The sequence below is a fragment of the Lampetra fluviatilis genome, chromosome 38 (assembly GCF_964198595.1).
Source record: "Lampetra fluviatilis chromosome 38, kcLamFluv1.1, whole genome shotgun sequence".
Taxonomy (NCBI): Eukaryota; Metazoa; Chordata; class Hyperoartia; order Petromyzontiformes; family Petromyzontidae; genus Lampetra; species Lampetra fluviatilis.
The window spans coordinates 6605597-6620899 of record NC_136312.1 but is presented as its reverse complement, the minus strand read 5'-3'; the positions used below and the strand labels follow the sequence as shown (position 1 = coordinate 6620899).

General features: G+C 49.3%; 1 protein-coding gene across 2 annotated transcripts in view; it reads left to right on the top strand.

Moving 5' to 3' along the window:
* Positions 1–1345, top strand: part of WASHC1 (WASH complex subunit 1) — a 110229-nt gene extending 108884 nt beyond the window's left edge. The window contains exon 10 of one of the 2 annotated variants that reach the window (XM_078874092.1): positions 595–1345. In XM_078874092.1, coding sequence (XP_078730218.1) covers positions 595–761 — 167 coding nt within the window. In that variant the 3' untranslated portion in view covers positions 762–1345. The remainder of the gene's footprint in view (positions 1–594) is intronic. The other variant, XM_078874091.1, reaches the window with a different exon arrangement.
* Positions 1346–15303: the final 13958 nt, after the last annotated feature.

Here is a 15303-nt window from a genome sequence, read left to right as displayed (position 1 = left end):
CCCCCCCGACCTCTGCCCCAACTCTTCTCATTTGTCGTGCTCTTACGATCCCCTTGACCACCGAGCGCACCGTGGTCGTTCGCCTGCGACGCTCTCGACCCTCTCCCCGTCTGCCCCGCACCACTTCTGCCCCGTGCCGCTCCTCGTCTAGAACAGCCTACTTGCTGGGCTGTGCAGCGACACCCATTGTTATACCGTACCTCGACGGCCACCGTGACTACGAGCAGCGGATCGTCACCGGGCTGCGCGCGTTACCGCATCGCCCGCAGTGCCTCCAGCGCTCTACCGTTCGAGCGAGCGGGGCGGAGGAGGAGGTTCCGTCGGCCATCTGAACTCACGTGCCCCTCTGCCCCCATGCCCCCTGCCCCCGTGCCCTCCCCCCGTGCCCTCCCCCCGTGCCCCTCCCCCCATGCCCCTCCCCCCCGTGCCCTCCCCCCCCGTGCCCTCTCACCCCGTTCCCTCTCCCCCCGTGCCCCTTCCCCCGTGCCCCTCCCCCCATGCCCTTCCCCCCCGTGCCCCTCCCCCACCCGTGCCCTCTCACCCCGTTCCCTCTCCCCCCGTGCCCCTTCCCCCGCGCCCCCTACCCCCGCGCAGGCATCTCGGGCTCCAAGGCAAGCGGCGGGGATGCCTCGACCGCCGCGGGGTCGTCGTCCGGGGCATTTGCCCGCATGGCCGACGCCATCCCGCCCCCTCCGGCCGTCGCGGGGGGGAGCGGCAACCCCGGAGGCGGCGGCGGCGGCGAGGAGGACTGGGCCGACTGAGACTGCACCCCCTGCACCCCCCCCCCCCCCACCGGGATCTTACCGGGTGATGGACGGCACGCCGGATAATCCCGCCACCTTCCCCCCCCCACGTCACTGCGGCGTATCCAATCGAACGGGAGGAGGGGGTGGGGCGAAAGCTTTTGTCGGCTCGCGACGGCCAAACATTACAAGTGGAGGAGCACTTTCCGCGCGCAGGTGGGCTCCCGGGCGGGAAATCCGCCGGGCTGCTCATTGATTTCCGATGGCTGGGAGGGCGCCGCTTAGTTTCGGGGCGGGGCGGGGCGTGGTGGGATATTGCGCCGCTGCCTTTCGTCTCCGCGCGAGGCTTTTGAAGCTGCTGTTTTCGCCCCCCGCCCGGTGGCAGGTGTCGCGGAGTACGATTGGATGCTGTGGTGCGCAGAGTTCCTGCGGACGGCGTAGATCCCGCAGCCGTGCTTCCTGCGCAGTCTTACGTTTAAAGCACCCAATTGGCACTGCCGCCTCTACAAGCTGCGTTCGTGCCGACATCAGCATCATCAACATATTCTTAAGTTTTTTCGGTAAAGTCACGTAGGTAAAAAATTAAAATCAATAAAAGTAAAATTAAAAAAATTAAAAATCACGACGTTTCGGAGGCAACACAAGCTTCCGTCTTCAGGTGGAAGCTTGTGTTGCCTCCGAAACGTCGTGATTTTTATTTTATTTTACTTTTATTAATTTAAATTTTTTACCTACGTGACTTTACCGAAAAAACCTAAGAATATGAATCCTTGCAGTCACGAAAGCTTCAAATCTAGCATCATCAACGTCGTCGTCGTCGTCATCACCGTGAGCCAATGTCTATCCACTGCTGGATGAAGGCCCTCCCCATGGCAGTCGGCGTGCCTCTCGCGCTCCTGCGCTGCAGCGATTCATCCCAGTCCCGCGCGGGGAGCTGATCTGATTGCACCCGTCACCACAGTTGCCACTCCTCTCCCATGCCCACAGCTTTCATCAGTAGGTCGATGCGATATCTCGTGATTTGCATTCGATACCTGATCCATGTTTCTTTTTTCTCATTTCCGCCGCCCGGTTTAAATGCGGCCGACCATCTGCGCGATTTGCGCATGATTTAGCTCGTGTTCCATCCATCTCTCTTGTCATCGTCGGTGTTTCTTGATCTACGTCATGGCTCAAAATGTGGACTGATTTTAACGGTGGATTCTCGAGGCAGATTCATGATCCTTTTCATTACCTAATTCAGTTTGCCTATTGCACTGCAGCCTACTTTTAGTCGCTGGGTTATTTGATAATCTGGTTCTGATCCGCCTTCAGCCCTAAGAATTCAAATGTCGCCTCCAATGAGGCGGGGCCGGGCGACTCGGAGCTCGGAGCAACTCATCTGGCACAGCTGCGATCCTGGGTTCGAATCCAGGGTTCCATTCACCAATGACTGCAGAACGCAAAAGAAAAACCCCAACACATTAAATTTTGATTTAAAGCTTTCGTGACTGCAGGGATTCATCTTCTTGGTTCTTTCGGTAAAGTCACGTAGAATGGAAATAATAAAATAATAAAAAGATTTCATCATGTTTTATTTTATTTTTGTTATTTTATTATTTCCATTCTACGTGACTTTACCGAAAGAACCAAGAAGACATTACATTTTTGTTCTGCATTTAATTGGTCTGCATTTCCAGCTCTTAAGAATTAAATACATAATACATCGGTTTTGTTGCAATGCAACCGACTGCACTCTCTGTTGCAGGGCGGCGGGAAAGTACTGCCCCCCGATGGGATGTCAGGAGTTGTTCCCGGATAGAACCGCCGAAAGCACAATCGGGATAAAATTGGGATGAAGTACAAAAAATATAAATCATTACGCGGGTGCTCGGTAAATTTTCCTTGGCAAATGTATTCGCGAACGCACACGCCTCCGATCAGCACCGTTGGTTACGTGCGGCTCTCAAGAAGTCCAACGTGCATACGTAGCGTGTTGTGTTTTGTTCTTCGCATGCAAATATACCGGTCAACGCGGCCCGAGCAAGCTGTCATACAGGGGCTACGGCTGTTACTCGTCCGCGCGTTCACACACGGACACACACAAAAACAAAGATCCCCTGTATAGCCTTAACAGACTGTTGGGGCAAGTGCTGTTAGCGAGCAGCTATGAAGGCCGGCACGGCACACGAGGGGGTGGGTGGCCAGCACCACGCCCGACCGCCCTTTGTCTCCCGCAGCGGCGATGTTTACACACCGCACCAGGTACTCATTTGAGGCTGAGTCGACCTAGGGGATACCTAGGACCGGTTCAGATAATCGCCACGGGTGTTGGCCGTGAGCAGGAATCGAACTCGTGTCGCCGGGTTCGTTACGCAGCGTAGCGCTAACTGCAACACTGCCGATGATTGGCACGCGCACGCGCACCCACTCACAAGCGCGCGGACGACGAGTTTCACCAGCGATCGTCACCAGCGATCGTCACCAGCACCATGATGTACTCGAACGCGATCACAGCCGCCCATTCGCCACGTTCGGACCTTCGCTGTAATTATCGAGCAATAAACGCACGTTGTGACCAACTTAATGCGCGTTAACGACTTGGAACGCCGCGCGCGTTACACGGTTTGTAAATCGTTGCTTTTATTCGTTTACAAAGGAAGGAGTGCCCCGAATTGCGGGCGCGTTCGTGCGCGAACGCCCTTTGCGATTGCCGCAACGTTAACCATCCCCGTTCGAGGCGTTGCAAGGCCTCCTACGTGCAAGTTAGAAATTAGCGGAATCAAAGCGTTACCGGAGGGACCGACCGCTCGTAGTCCATTCGACGTACGCCGACCTTGCCTGGAACTTTACCTCGCTTTGGCTTGGCCGTGCGTTTGCCGAGGACCACCGGGGGTGGGTTTGCATGGCTCAAGTTTGAAATGCCAACCGCAGTGAATGGGGATCGCATCTTCCACGTCAACTAGAAATGGAAGGGTTGACTTGCAAGGGGGGGAGGGGTGGCGTAACTTTGCAGGTAACGGATTTTCACCGTGACGTAGCCAAAATTGTGGGAGCCTTTGTTAATCCAATGTCACGTTTCGATTGCGGGCATCCTTGAAAATCTCCAGACGCAAACTTTCGTAGACCTCAATTCAAAAGCGATTTTTTTTTATCCCCACCCGTGGCTTTTAAATTAATAATACATTCCGATGTCATCCTTTGTATCCAGCACCCTTGAACATCTAAAAATGATCTAAAATAATAAAAAATGCTAAGGTTGTAAGTTTTCTTTTTACACGAAATATGTTCTTGAGATTTTTCGGGGGGGGGGGGGGGGCGGGAGGGGGGAGTAAAACCAAACCGTTTTACTTTTTAAATCCTTTATATTAAGTTCGCTTGCTTGCTTGCGCGCTTACGACCGTGCAAATATTTCGGTCGTTTTTTAACCCACTTCCCGTGATCCAATCGAGCTGACATTTTGCACACAGACTCGTTGTGTGTGACAATTTATTTTCGTGAAAAAAAATTCCAAAATTTTCCACTTTTTAGGAAAAAAATGGTTTCATTTAATTTAAAATACCAATGTGATAAAAATGAAACTCTTACTGAAGAAAAACAGAAATGAATTATAAAATAAAACCGATGCCACGCATATAAAGGATTTATAGTGAAAAACTTTGTTTTTACGGGTACATTTTTTGTATTTGAAAACTTGATGTCATATATTGATTCAAACCCTTCAAGACCTTCATATTAAAAACGTCTCCATGCCACGATTCTAACTCAAGTCCCCAGTCGACAATTCAGTTTTTAATTTGTCAGGCGCATGGACGTAGACCCGACTGCATTCACACAGCTTCACATCTCTATGCCTTACAGACAGACCAATATTAAACTCAACTAAAACTATGTTTTAAACTATGTTCTAATAATTGTTTTTTTACCCTTCTATCTGGCAACAAAACTGACACTTTTTTTACAAGGAGTCATGTTTGCATAGACCACAATACCTGCAGCCATAATGCAAACAAAAAACATAACTCTGATAATATATGCACTGTCCTTGAAGTTGATTGGTCAACACCCGAGACAGCTTTCCTTAGAGCCTAGTCTCACATGGGGTGGACCAGATGACGCCTTTTGGCTGCAGGTATTGTGGTCTATGCAAACATGACTCCTTGTAAAAAAGGTGTCAGTTTTGTTGCCAGATATAAGGGTAAAAAACCAATTATCATATATTTTTTTACTGGTAAATGAGATTCCAATGGTGTAAACTATGTTCTATTTTACCAGTTAAGCCCCCCCCCTCCACACGAGCTACGTGGCTTTTTTTCAGAAGCAACCTGGCCGTCGCAAATGAGAGCTCCACCAAGTGGCTTATCGCGTGGGAAATTTCCGCAAACAAATACAACTCAACGCGTGTCGATTCTCAACGTGGAGGGAGGTGAAAAAAAACTCGGAGGATCCGGAGAAACGTCAACACGACCCCGGAGACAACACAACCAACTCCAAAAATACAGGAGCAGCAGGCGTCGGGGTCGGGATCGAACCCACGACCTCCTGTAGACCAGGCGAGGGAGTTAACAGCTCACCACATCAGTCGGGAACCATCCACTATGTATCGGGAGGAGGTGGGTGGGAGTTACGTTCGTGCTTAAGGCACGATGTGCCACAATTCTAAACCCAGGACTGCTCCAACAGCTTTTTGACGTAAATAAAAAAAAACAATCTACGGCATTGCAGGCAGACTGGGTAAGCAGCAGCAGAAACCCGACTTCTACCAACACCCCGTGAAACACATCGTCCTGCTGCGGAGGGAGCTGGTAGGAACGTTGGGTTGCTCGGTCAATGGCCAGGGTCAACGGCGGCGTGGTGTATTCCGCAAATATGCCCGACTGTGAGGGCGGGCACAAGCCGGCGTGAGTAGGTTAAACGTTGAGTTTTATAAGGGCACCACGGGGTGACCAGCCCCTCTCCACCCAGCCCCACCCTCCCCACCCAGCCCCTCCCCACCCAGCCCCTCCCCACCCTCCCAACCCAGCCCCTCTCCACCCTCCCCACCCAGCCCCTCCCCACCCAGCCCCTCCCCAACCTCCCCTCCCCACCCAGCCCCTCCTCACCCAGCCTCTCCCCACCCAGCCCCTCCCCACCCAGCCCCTTCCCACCCTCCCCACCCAGCCCCTCCCTCCCCACTCAGCCCCTCCCTGCACGACGGACACAATAATCCCCTGTGGGCTGGTCTAACCAGGAGGTTCCTACCAGTAAATTCCTGTATATGGGTGGAGCGGTGCCGGAGTGATGAGCGCACTGCACCATGAATGGGGAAAACCCCGAGTTAGATTCCAGGCCACGGCTAAAGTTGGTACCGATATCAGAACCAATCCTGGTCCCGGTCCTGGGCCAGCTCCTGCGACCCTCACCGACAGTGTGTGGTGAAGTTACGGTGAAACAGCTCCCACAACCGACACGGTGTGGAGAGGCAATCATCCAGCAGTGGATTTGACGAACGGACGATTGTAAAACGCCCGTTAGATTCGGGTGAATGTTTGTCCCACGCTATGTTTATTATCTTGACTGTTTTCGACCCACTGTGGCTAGCAACGCACGGCCAGGTTATGGATTGTTGCGTGACAGTAATTTCGTGAAGCAAGCGCAGCAAAACGTTTATCTTCTTGGTTATTTCGGTAAAGTCACGTAGAATGGAAATAATAAACATTAAACATAATAAAATAATTCTCACGACGTTTCGGCCACAACGCAAGCAGCCGTCCTCAGGTGAAGAACAGGTCTGTCGAGATGACAGTCATTCAGACTCTGTCTTCTCGAAGAACAGGTCTGTCGAGAAGACAGTCTGAATGACTCTGTCTTCTCGAAGAACAGGTCTGTCGAGAAGACAGAGTCATTCAGACTGTCTTCTCGACAGACCTGTTCTCCACCTGAGGACGGCTGCTTGCGTTGTGGCCGAAACGTCGTGAGAATTATTTTATTATGTTTTAATTTCATTATTTCCATTCTACGTGACTTTACCGAAAGAACCAAGAAGATGAATCCCTGCAGTCACGAAAGCTTTAAATCGAAAAGCAGAACGTTTGCTTACGCACACCGCCGATGATTGGCGTGCTGCTGCTGCTGGCTTGGGGTAACGGTCAGCACCACACTGGACTTGCAATCCAAGAGGGTCATCAGTTCGACTCTACCCATCTCCCAGCGCGGAAGTTGAGAAACTTCGGGCAGTTTTATTAACTCGGCGAACCGCTACACTACCGTTCCCCCCATTCGAGTAATTATTACATTTTAAGCCCTTAGCGTCTCTCACAAATTTCAATACACGCGCTAAATATTTGAACATTAAGCGCATCGCACACTTCGTCCGGCCGTCAGGCCAGTGGCGATTTTGCTTGCAAACATTCTGTTGCTTCTTAAGCCGAGATAATCAATTGTTGTTTTAGTTTTATATCTCGGGGTTTGATCAGTGCCGGATTAAGCTAGTGCGGGACCTGTCACATATGTTATAAAGGGGCCCTACATTAAAAATCTAAAATAAATATTGAAACACATTTTTACTTGCATAGTGAAGTAATTGTATTTTTTCATTTGCTATACAGCCAGATAATGACAAATCACTAACCTTAAACACCCAGTCGTTCATAAAAGTCGAAGGCAGTATAGTACTATAGCAATCGAGCAACTGCAGAATCACTGAACCGGAATTGATAGCTTGAAAGCATTTAGCGCGGGGCCCTTGAAAGTGCGGGGCCCGTAGCTTATGTAGCTACTTGTGCTACGAGGATAATCCAGCACTGTGTTTGATGTCACTTGCACGGGCGTTTTGACACGATCCCAGTCGGAGCGGTGGGGGGTTACGTAAGGCTACTGCGGTGGTGGTGGTGGAGGCGGGTGGGGGGCACACTATTTAATTGCTTTACCCTGGTGGCCCAGTTTTTAACAAATGCCTCGTCTCTTAAGGGAGTGCTTAATCTCAGCCGGAACGGCTCCGGAACGCTGTTCCAAGAATTGATTTGGCACGCCACACCATCTCAATCTCGCCTCATTGTTTGCTGCTGCCGTTGTTGTTGTTGTTGTCCTCATTGTACCCCGATACTCCGATGAATTTCTTTTTCAGCAGCTCAACAATTTCAGCCCGCCAGGACGTCGCCCTTTAAATTGAGATTCGTCAATCGATCGCAACTGCGCGCCCGACAGGACTCGATTCACGGTGCAATAATATAATATCAATAGGCGTGCCTTGTTCACTATAATCGTGTTCGTAATATATTATTATTATTAAACTAAAACGTGTTTTTATTTGACCAGGTAAGACCCACTGAGCTGCACAGCTCTTGTCCAAGAAGCGACCTCGCCGCAAATCATAACTCGACGAAGTGGCTTATCATCACGTGGACATTAAATTTCGATTTAAAGCTTTCGTGATGCAGGGATTCATCTTCTTACTATGACTTTGAAACCCCCCGCCCACCTCCTACGCATTTCCCATAAATATGCTAAATTCCTCTTGATATGCAAATTATTTTGTCAAGGCGCTCTTCTCCCCCCTCCAACCCAGCTTAAATATACGCTCCGAGCTTGGTGGTGTTTCATTCTTCACCTGAGGACGGCTGCTTGCGTTGTGGCCGAAACGTCGTGAGAATTATTTTATGTTTTATTTGTATTATTTTATTATTTCCCTTCTACGTGACTTTACCGAAAGAACCAAGAACACGTGGACATTATTTGAACCTTATGGCGGGACCCCGGGGTCCCGTAAGCCAGCCCCCAGCTCTCGCATAAACTGCGTTGCGACGTCATTCTATGTCCGTTGAAGGCGAACGACACGGCGGTTCTATTCCTCTCGACGAGCTCTGCACGATGCGCTCATCGAAGTTTCAAAGTTTCGTTTGTGACTTCGGCAACTTTGGCAACGAGACGGGTGCTTGGTGACGAGTGAGACGATTGATTTCTGGTGGGTCGCGGCGTTCATGTGCGCGCGGTGGGGGGGACGGAGTCGCCCAAAATAAATAAACTAATTACGATTTTGACCTCCGTTTATTCGGGACCCCGGGGGTCCCGCAATAAGGTTAATTTATAGAAGCAGCCAGATACTCTAAACGCGCGATGTTGATTCTAAATGTGGAGGGAAAAACCGGAGGACCCGGAGGAAAATCCACGCGACCACCACGGAGAGAACGTGTAACAGGCGTCAGGGTCGGGATCGAAGCCACGCACGACGTCCTGCATACCAGGCGAGGTAGTTAACATTTCGCCACCGCGGCACCCCCCCCCCCCCAGTGGATCGATGTAGTATGGATAGCCTTGTAAGTCTAGTGTTAGTGCCTTACGCCGATCAGCCCTACTCCCAGGCGAGCCAGCCAGCCAGCCTCGTGTAAGCGTTCTGGAAAAGTTCGATCGGAAAAGGAATCCCTCCCCATGCGTTGCGCACGAGACGAGGATGTATACATCAGTGAGGTGTTTATAAATGTATCACCCCGCATAAAAAACAATTCATACTTTCTGACCTATTATCAGTTACAATATCATACCTGTCAAACCCTTAGCAGTGCCTTCCTTATTGCATACCAATTCAGACCTTACTGGTCACCCCGTACCCATTAGAAATCTCAACGTTCATCCTAAAAAGTCGCAATCACAAGGGAGAAACGCAAACAAATAGACACAAACAAAATTGCCCCGTATTGAGCAACGGCTGTACTCCGTATGGACCTTACAAATCAATTTCCCTGTACAAGAATACGTTAGCAAACCGTATGGGTTGACAGCGATGACAATTTTATTGTAATCTGCACACAATTTTGAACGGGGATGCCTGAGCTATTGTGTCCATCTCATCAAGCACGCCGTTCAACCCGAAGAACAGCGAAATGAAAAAGTAAAAATGAGAACGCCGGCAAAATGTTACGGAACGGCGTCGTCACAAGTCCAGGGCAGCTGCATTTGTGGAGTTGTGCAAGATTTGAAGCTTTCGTGACGGCAAGGATTCATACTCTTAGGTTTCTTCGGTAAAGTCACGTAGGTAAAAAAATAAAATTAAAATTTATAAAAGTCAAGTAAAAATCACGACGTTTCGGAGGTAACACAAGCTTCCGTCTTCAGGTGGAACCGTCACAACACGATTGCTGTATCAAGTAACCCTAACCCTACTTGATACAGCAATCGTGCTGTGACGGTTCCACCTGAAGACGGAAGCTTGTGTTGCCTCCGAAACGTCGTGATTTTTATTTTACTTTCATTAATTTTATTTTTTTACCTACGTAACTTTACCGCAAGCTCACGAACGATCAATCTCAGCGAAGCCGTAGAATCTCGGAAGCTTAGAGCTGGGGGCGGGGGGGGGGTGGTTGAACCTGGCCATCGCTTGGATTGGTTGACCGCCATGCAGCAGAGGGCAGTGCAGCAAGAATGAATGGTGCAGGGCAAGTGTATGCCTCGCTTTGTGCGGTAGTAGTTGGTAGAGGCGTTCCAACAGAAAAGTGCGCACAAAGCGAAACCGCACGAGGAGGAGACATCTGCCTGCCAATCTTGTGTGCCTGTGTGCATCTGTGTATGTATCTCTGTTTGTGTGTATCTGTGTGTGTGTCTGTGTAGACCCCCCTAATGGAGCATCTTCGTCAGTTAGAAACATTTAGGCTGGTCTGCCTACGATCCATCCTGGGTTTAACCAGGCTGGATTGTGTGAGGAGCTCACAAATCTTTGAAAGATCTAGGCAAAGTCCCATTGTTGAGCTCCTCTGGCAGGCAAAGCTGCATTGGCTGGGTCATGTAGCCCGCATGCCCAGCCACCGCATGCCTAAACAGCTTTTGTTCGGCCGGATCGAGGGGGCTAAACGGGCGCGGCACGGGCTAGAGAAGAGATGGAGTGATGTGGTACAGGAGGACGTGGAGCTGAGTGGACTTGCCGATGACTGGTACCAACGGTGTCAAGATCGGCCTCTGTGGAGGAGGCTCGTAAAGGACGCTACTGGGCAGTTGGAGGCAGTCGCCCTACAACAACAGAGGGCGGAGGAGCGACGCTCACAACAACGAGCGGAGCGCCGGGTGGCTAAAGCACAGCAAGTTGGTACAGTAGGGGGCACAGCTGGTGCATCAGCCAGTCGTCTCGGTCATCTCAGTCAGTCGACCCGTGGCACCTGGGTCTGCCCTGTGACCTCCTGCCAGCTGGCGTTAGACACTTCACGTGGGCTCAAGGTGCACATGGCCTGGCACAAGCGTCGTGGTGACGTCACCGCCACTTAGTGGCGAATGGCGGTTGTTGTTGTATCTGTGTATGCGTCTCTATGTTTATGTATCTCTGTGAGACAGCTGGAGATCTGTGAAAACTACCCGATATCTGTGAAAAAAAGAGCTTTAGAGCACATCGGATTCCTCCAGTATGAATAAATGTCTGATGCTGTCTGCCGAGCAGCGCACACGACACACGCGATGTTGCTCATCGTCCGACCGCATGATATTCGCGCACGAGTGAATTCACAACGCATAATACAGCGAAAGTCGGGCAGATAAAGGTTCGCCGCATATAAGCGCGAGAATTGTACCGTACTTCTATGCGCCCGTGTCTTCTCCTCTCGCCTTCACCAAGCCGTGCTGGGCCAGAGTGGTGAAGTATGGTCATATACCCCCCTCCCACCCCACACGAGCCAGACGGCGTGGGGAGGGCCTTCATCCAGCAGTGGATGGACCACAGGAGCTGTACAGAACGTGTGTATGTATGTGCACGATTTGCATGCATGTGGTTCTTGAGGTTCATCTCGACGCATTTGACTCGCACGGAGTGGCAGCCGCATCTCAAATTAGCGCGGTTGGGTTATAAAGTACGGTGCGAAAGAAGTTCAACATTCCGGGGGGGGTGGGGGGGTGGGCACGGAACGAGTCTGATAGGACAATCTACCGTGGGAGCTGGGATCATCATCATCATCATTACTACCACCACTCCATCGCAGGATCGTGGGACGTGGTGGGGAGGCCTTAATCCAGCAGTGGATCTATCCCCTGTCGGGCCGATGATGCATCGTTTGTAGAACCAGCGGAGGCGGTGGGCATCATCCCATCGTGGGTTCCTGCCTGCCTGGACCACGTGCGTGCCGACAACTCATTAAGCGTAATGATGCCGTCGTAATCCTGAGACGCGGAGCTGATTTCATCGCCTCGCTAAATCGACGTATGCACGTAAGGAGCGGTGGCGCAGTGGTTAGCCTACTGGACTGTGAAACCTCACCGCTCTGAATTCGATTCTCTGCCGCGCACGGCTCTAACACCAGCGGCGAATGATTTCTGAACCGGTCTTGAGCAAAGCTCTTCCCCCCCCACGCCCCCACTGCGCCAAACCCGCACTGCTCATCGTGGTGAAGTATGGTCAAACGACCTCCTATGCCCGACACATTATGGGGGGCAGGGTTTCATCCAGCAGTGGATTTACCCAGCTGTAAGTTCAGAAGAACAACTGTGTGGTATTGGCGCGCGTTAACATTTCCACCGTATTTAAAGCTTTCGTGACTGCAGGGATTCATCTTCTCGGTTATTTCGGTAAAGTCACGTAAATAAAGTCACGAAATAAAACTCTCACAAAGAGAGAATTTTATTATATTATGTTTTATTTTTATTATTTTATTATTTCCCTTCTACGTGACTTTACCGAAAGAACCAAGAAGATTTCCACCGTAGTTAGACCTTTACGGAGTTCAATATGAACTGAGTTTTAAAAAACACATTCGTGAAATAACGTCTCTTGTGGTTTTGTTGTTGTTGTTGTTGTTGCTGCTGTAGACTCGTCGTCGGCTTAACAAATGGTTAATTGCGTCGTTAATTACGGTGGCAAACACGTGTGCGGCCTGGTTCTACATGAATGTAAAACGGTCAATTATTGAGAGGAGGAGGAATGGGGGGTGGGGGGGGGGTGTAAGGTGGCTGATTAGGCAGCTGCTGGCGATGTCGCCCTCAAACTCATCACCACGCCTTATTATTTATTACGCGGTTTTAATTAAACGCCGAAATTCTCTCTCCTCGTCCTGATAGCCAGCCTGCACGGTGCTACGATGATGAACTTTACTACCGCAAATTTCGTTTTTATTGCACCAGGTAAGGCCCACTGAGTTATATATTTTAAAACGCATTTTTATTTTATTTACGCGGAGAAAAAAAAAACCCGGAGAAAATCGACGCGACCCACCGGTTAGAGAGACACGCAAACTCCAAATATACAACAGCAGGCGTCAGGGTCGGGATCGGGATCTGGGTCGAACCCACAAACTTCCTGTATACCAGGCGAGGTAGTTAACATCTCGCAACTGTGTGGCCACCGTTTGATGGAGTTAAATTGGCGTAGTCGGTGAGGACGTGAGGTTACCCAGCAAAATTAAATCTCATGCCCACTCTGCAGTGATCTTCATTCTCATCTGAAACTGTTCAGCAGTGCATTACACACGTGGAACCACACCGAGGCACTGTTTCACTGCTTTCGGAAAAAGAAACCCGCAACCTCTCTCCACAACACAACCGAAGGCCCATAAATACGTCCCAAATTCATCTTCTTGGTTCTTTCGGTAAAGTCACGTAGAATGGAAATAATAAAATAATAAAAATAAAACATTATAAAATTATTATCACGACGTTTCGGCCACAACGCAAGCAGCCGTCCTCAAGTGGAGAACAGGTCTGTCGATAAGACAGAGTCTGAATGGCTCAGAAACGTCGTGAGAATTATTTTATTATGTTCTATTTTTATTAATTTATTATTTCCATTCTACGTGACTTTACCGAAAGAATCAAGAAGGTGAATCCCTGCAGTCACGAAACCTTTCAATCGAAACGTCCCAAATTATTATTCCGAAAATTGACACAAAATTCGACCAACTCGCGCGAGGCAGGCAGACAGGATGTTGATTCGGGTTTTTGTTGTTGTTGTTTTGTTGTTGTTGTTGTTTTGTTGTTTTGTTGTTGTTGTTGTTTTCTATCGTTAGGGTTTTGGTGAATATATTTCGGCATCTGTCGTCTGCAGCGGTCACGCGAACTCACGTGACATGCCACGTGCTGCTATAACAACCCCTTTTGTTGAATTTAGTTTCAACCGAGTAACCCTCACCCCTCCCCACCCTTTGCCTGACCCAACGTGGTTCTGAGAAATAAATATATTGCTGATGAACGTCGATATTTTAACCAATTGTCTATTTTATGAGGTATCCTTGACTAGCTAGTTAACTGCAAGCGAATAGAACAAACTCGATTCGAAGCTTTCGTGACTGCAGGAATTACTCTTTGGTTCATTCGGTTCAAGTCACGTAGAAAATAAAATCAATTAATAACTAAATACGACGTTTCGATTGCAACACAAGAAACCATCGTCCGGTAAGAATGAATGAGAAAACAAACCTAGTAAACTTTAAAACACAATGCAACACAACTATCATATATCTTGGCAGCAATCATGTTGCTTATTTGCTCTCAGTGTCCCTGCAGCGCTCGCCCTCCTCCCCCCATTCGGCCCCTTCCCCCCCCCCCTCTCTGACTTATTTAACTGCCCCTCACCCTGGCATCTCTCCCACTCCAGTAAACACATTCCTGCGGAGGGAGCTGGTAGGAACGTTGGATTGCTCGGTCAATGGCCAGGGTCAACGGCGGCGTGGTGTATTCCGCAAATATGCCCGACTGTGAGGGCGGGCACAAGCCGGCGTGAGTAGGTTAAACGTTGAGTTTTATAAGGGCACCACGGGGTGACCAGCCCCTCCCCACCCAGCCCCTACCCACCCAGCCCCTCCCCACCCTCCCCTCCCTACCCAGCCCCACCCTCCCCACCCAGCCCCTCCCCACCTTTCCCTCCCCACCAAGCCCCTCCCTGCACGACGGACGGACACAATAATCCCCCGTGGGCTGGTGTAACCAGGAGGTTCCTACCAGTAAAAATGTATTGCTGTGGTTGTCACACCTGATGATGATTGCTTGTGTTGCAATCGAAACGTCGTGATTTAAATGTATTTATTTATTTTTCACCTACGTGACTTTACCGAAAGAAACAAAGAATAACAACACAGAGAGCCGGCCAACACAACAGCCAACACCTCACCTGGCTGACCCACGCTCCTCCAAAGAAGAGTTGCGTGGAATTCCGGACCATAGTGGCCGGAGGAGAGACAATGGACTATGAACAAACCAGCGCGGCAATATTTAGAGAACAGTTTGAACACAACAGTTTATTTAGAATTGCCCTGTGAGCTAAGAAGAATTGGGTTTAATCAACAAAACAAAAAAACTAAAATTAAAAACAATGTTTGCAAGAAGTTGTATAACACTTATAAATACAATAAATACAGCAATGAAAAAAGTCAACAGATAAAAAACGTACAATATATTACTTAATTATGAATTAAATCTTAATTTAGGAGCTTTCGTGACTGCAGGAATTATTCTTTGGTTCTTTTCGGTTAAGTCACGTCTAAAAATAAAATAATAAATTAAAATATTTTAATTTATTATTTTATTTTTAAGTCACGTCTAAGTCACGTCTAAAAATAAAATAATAAATTAAAATATTTTAATTTATTATTTTATTTTTAGACGTGACTTAACCGAAAAGAACCAAAGTATGAATTAAATA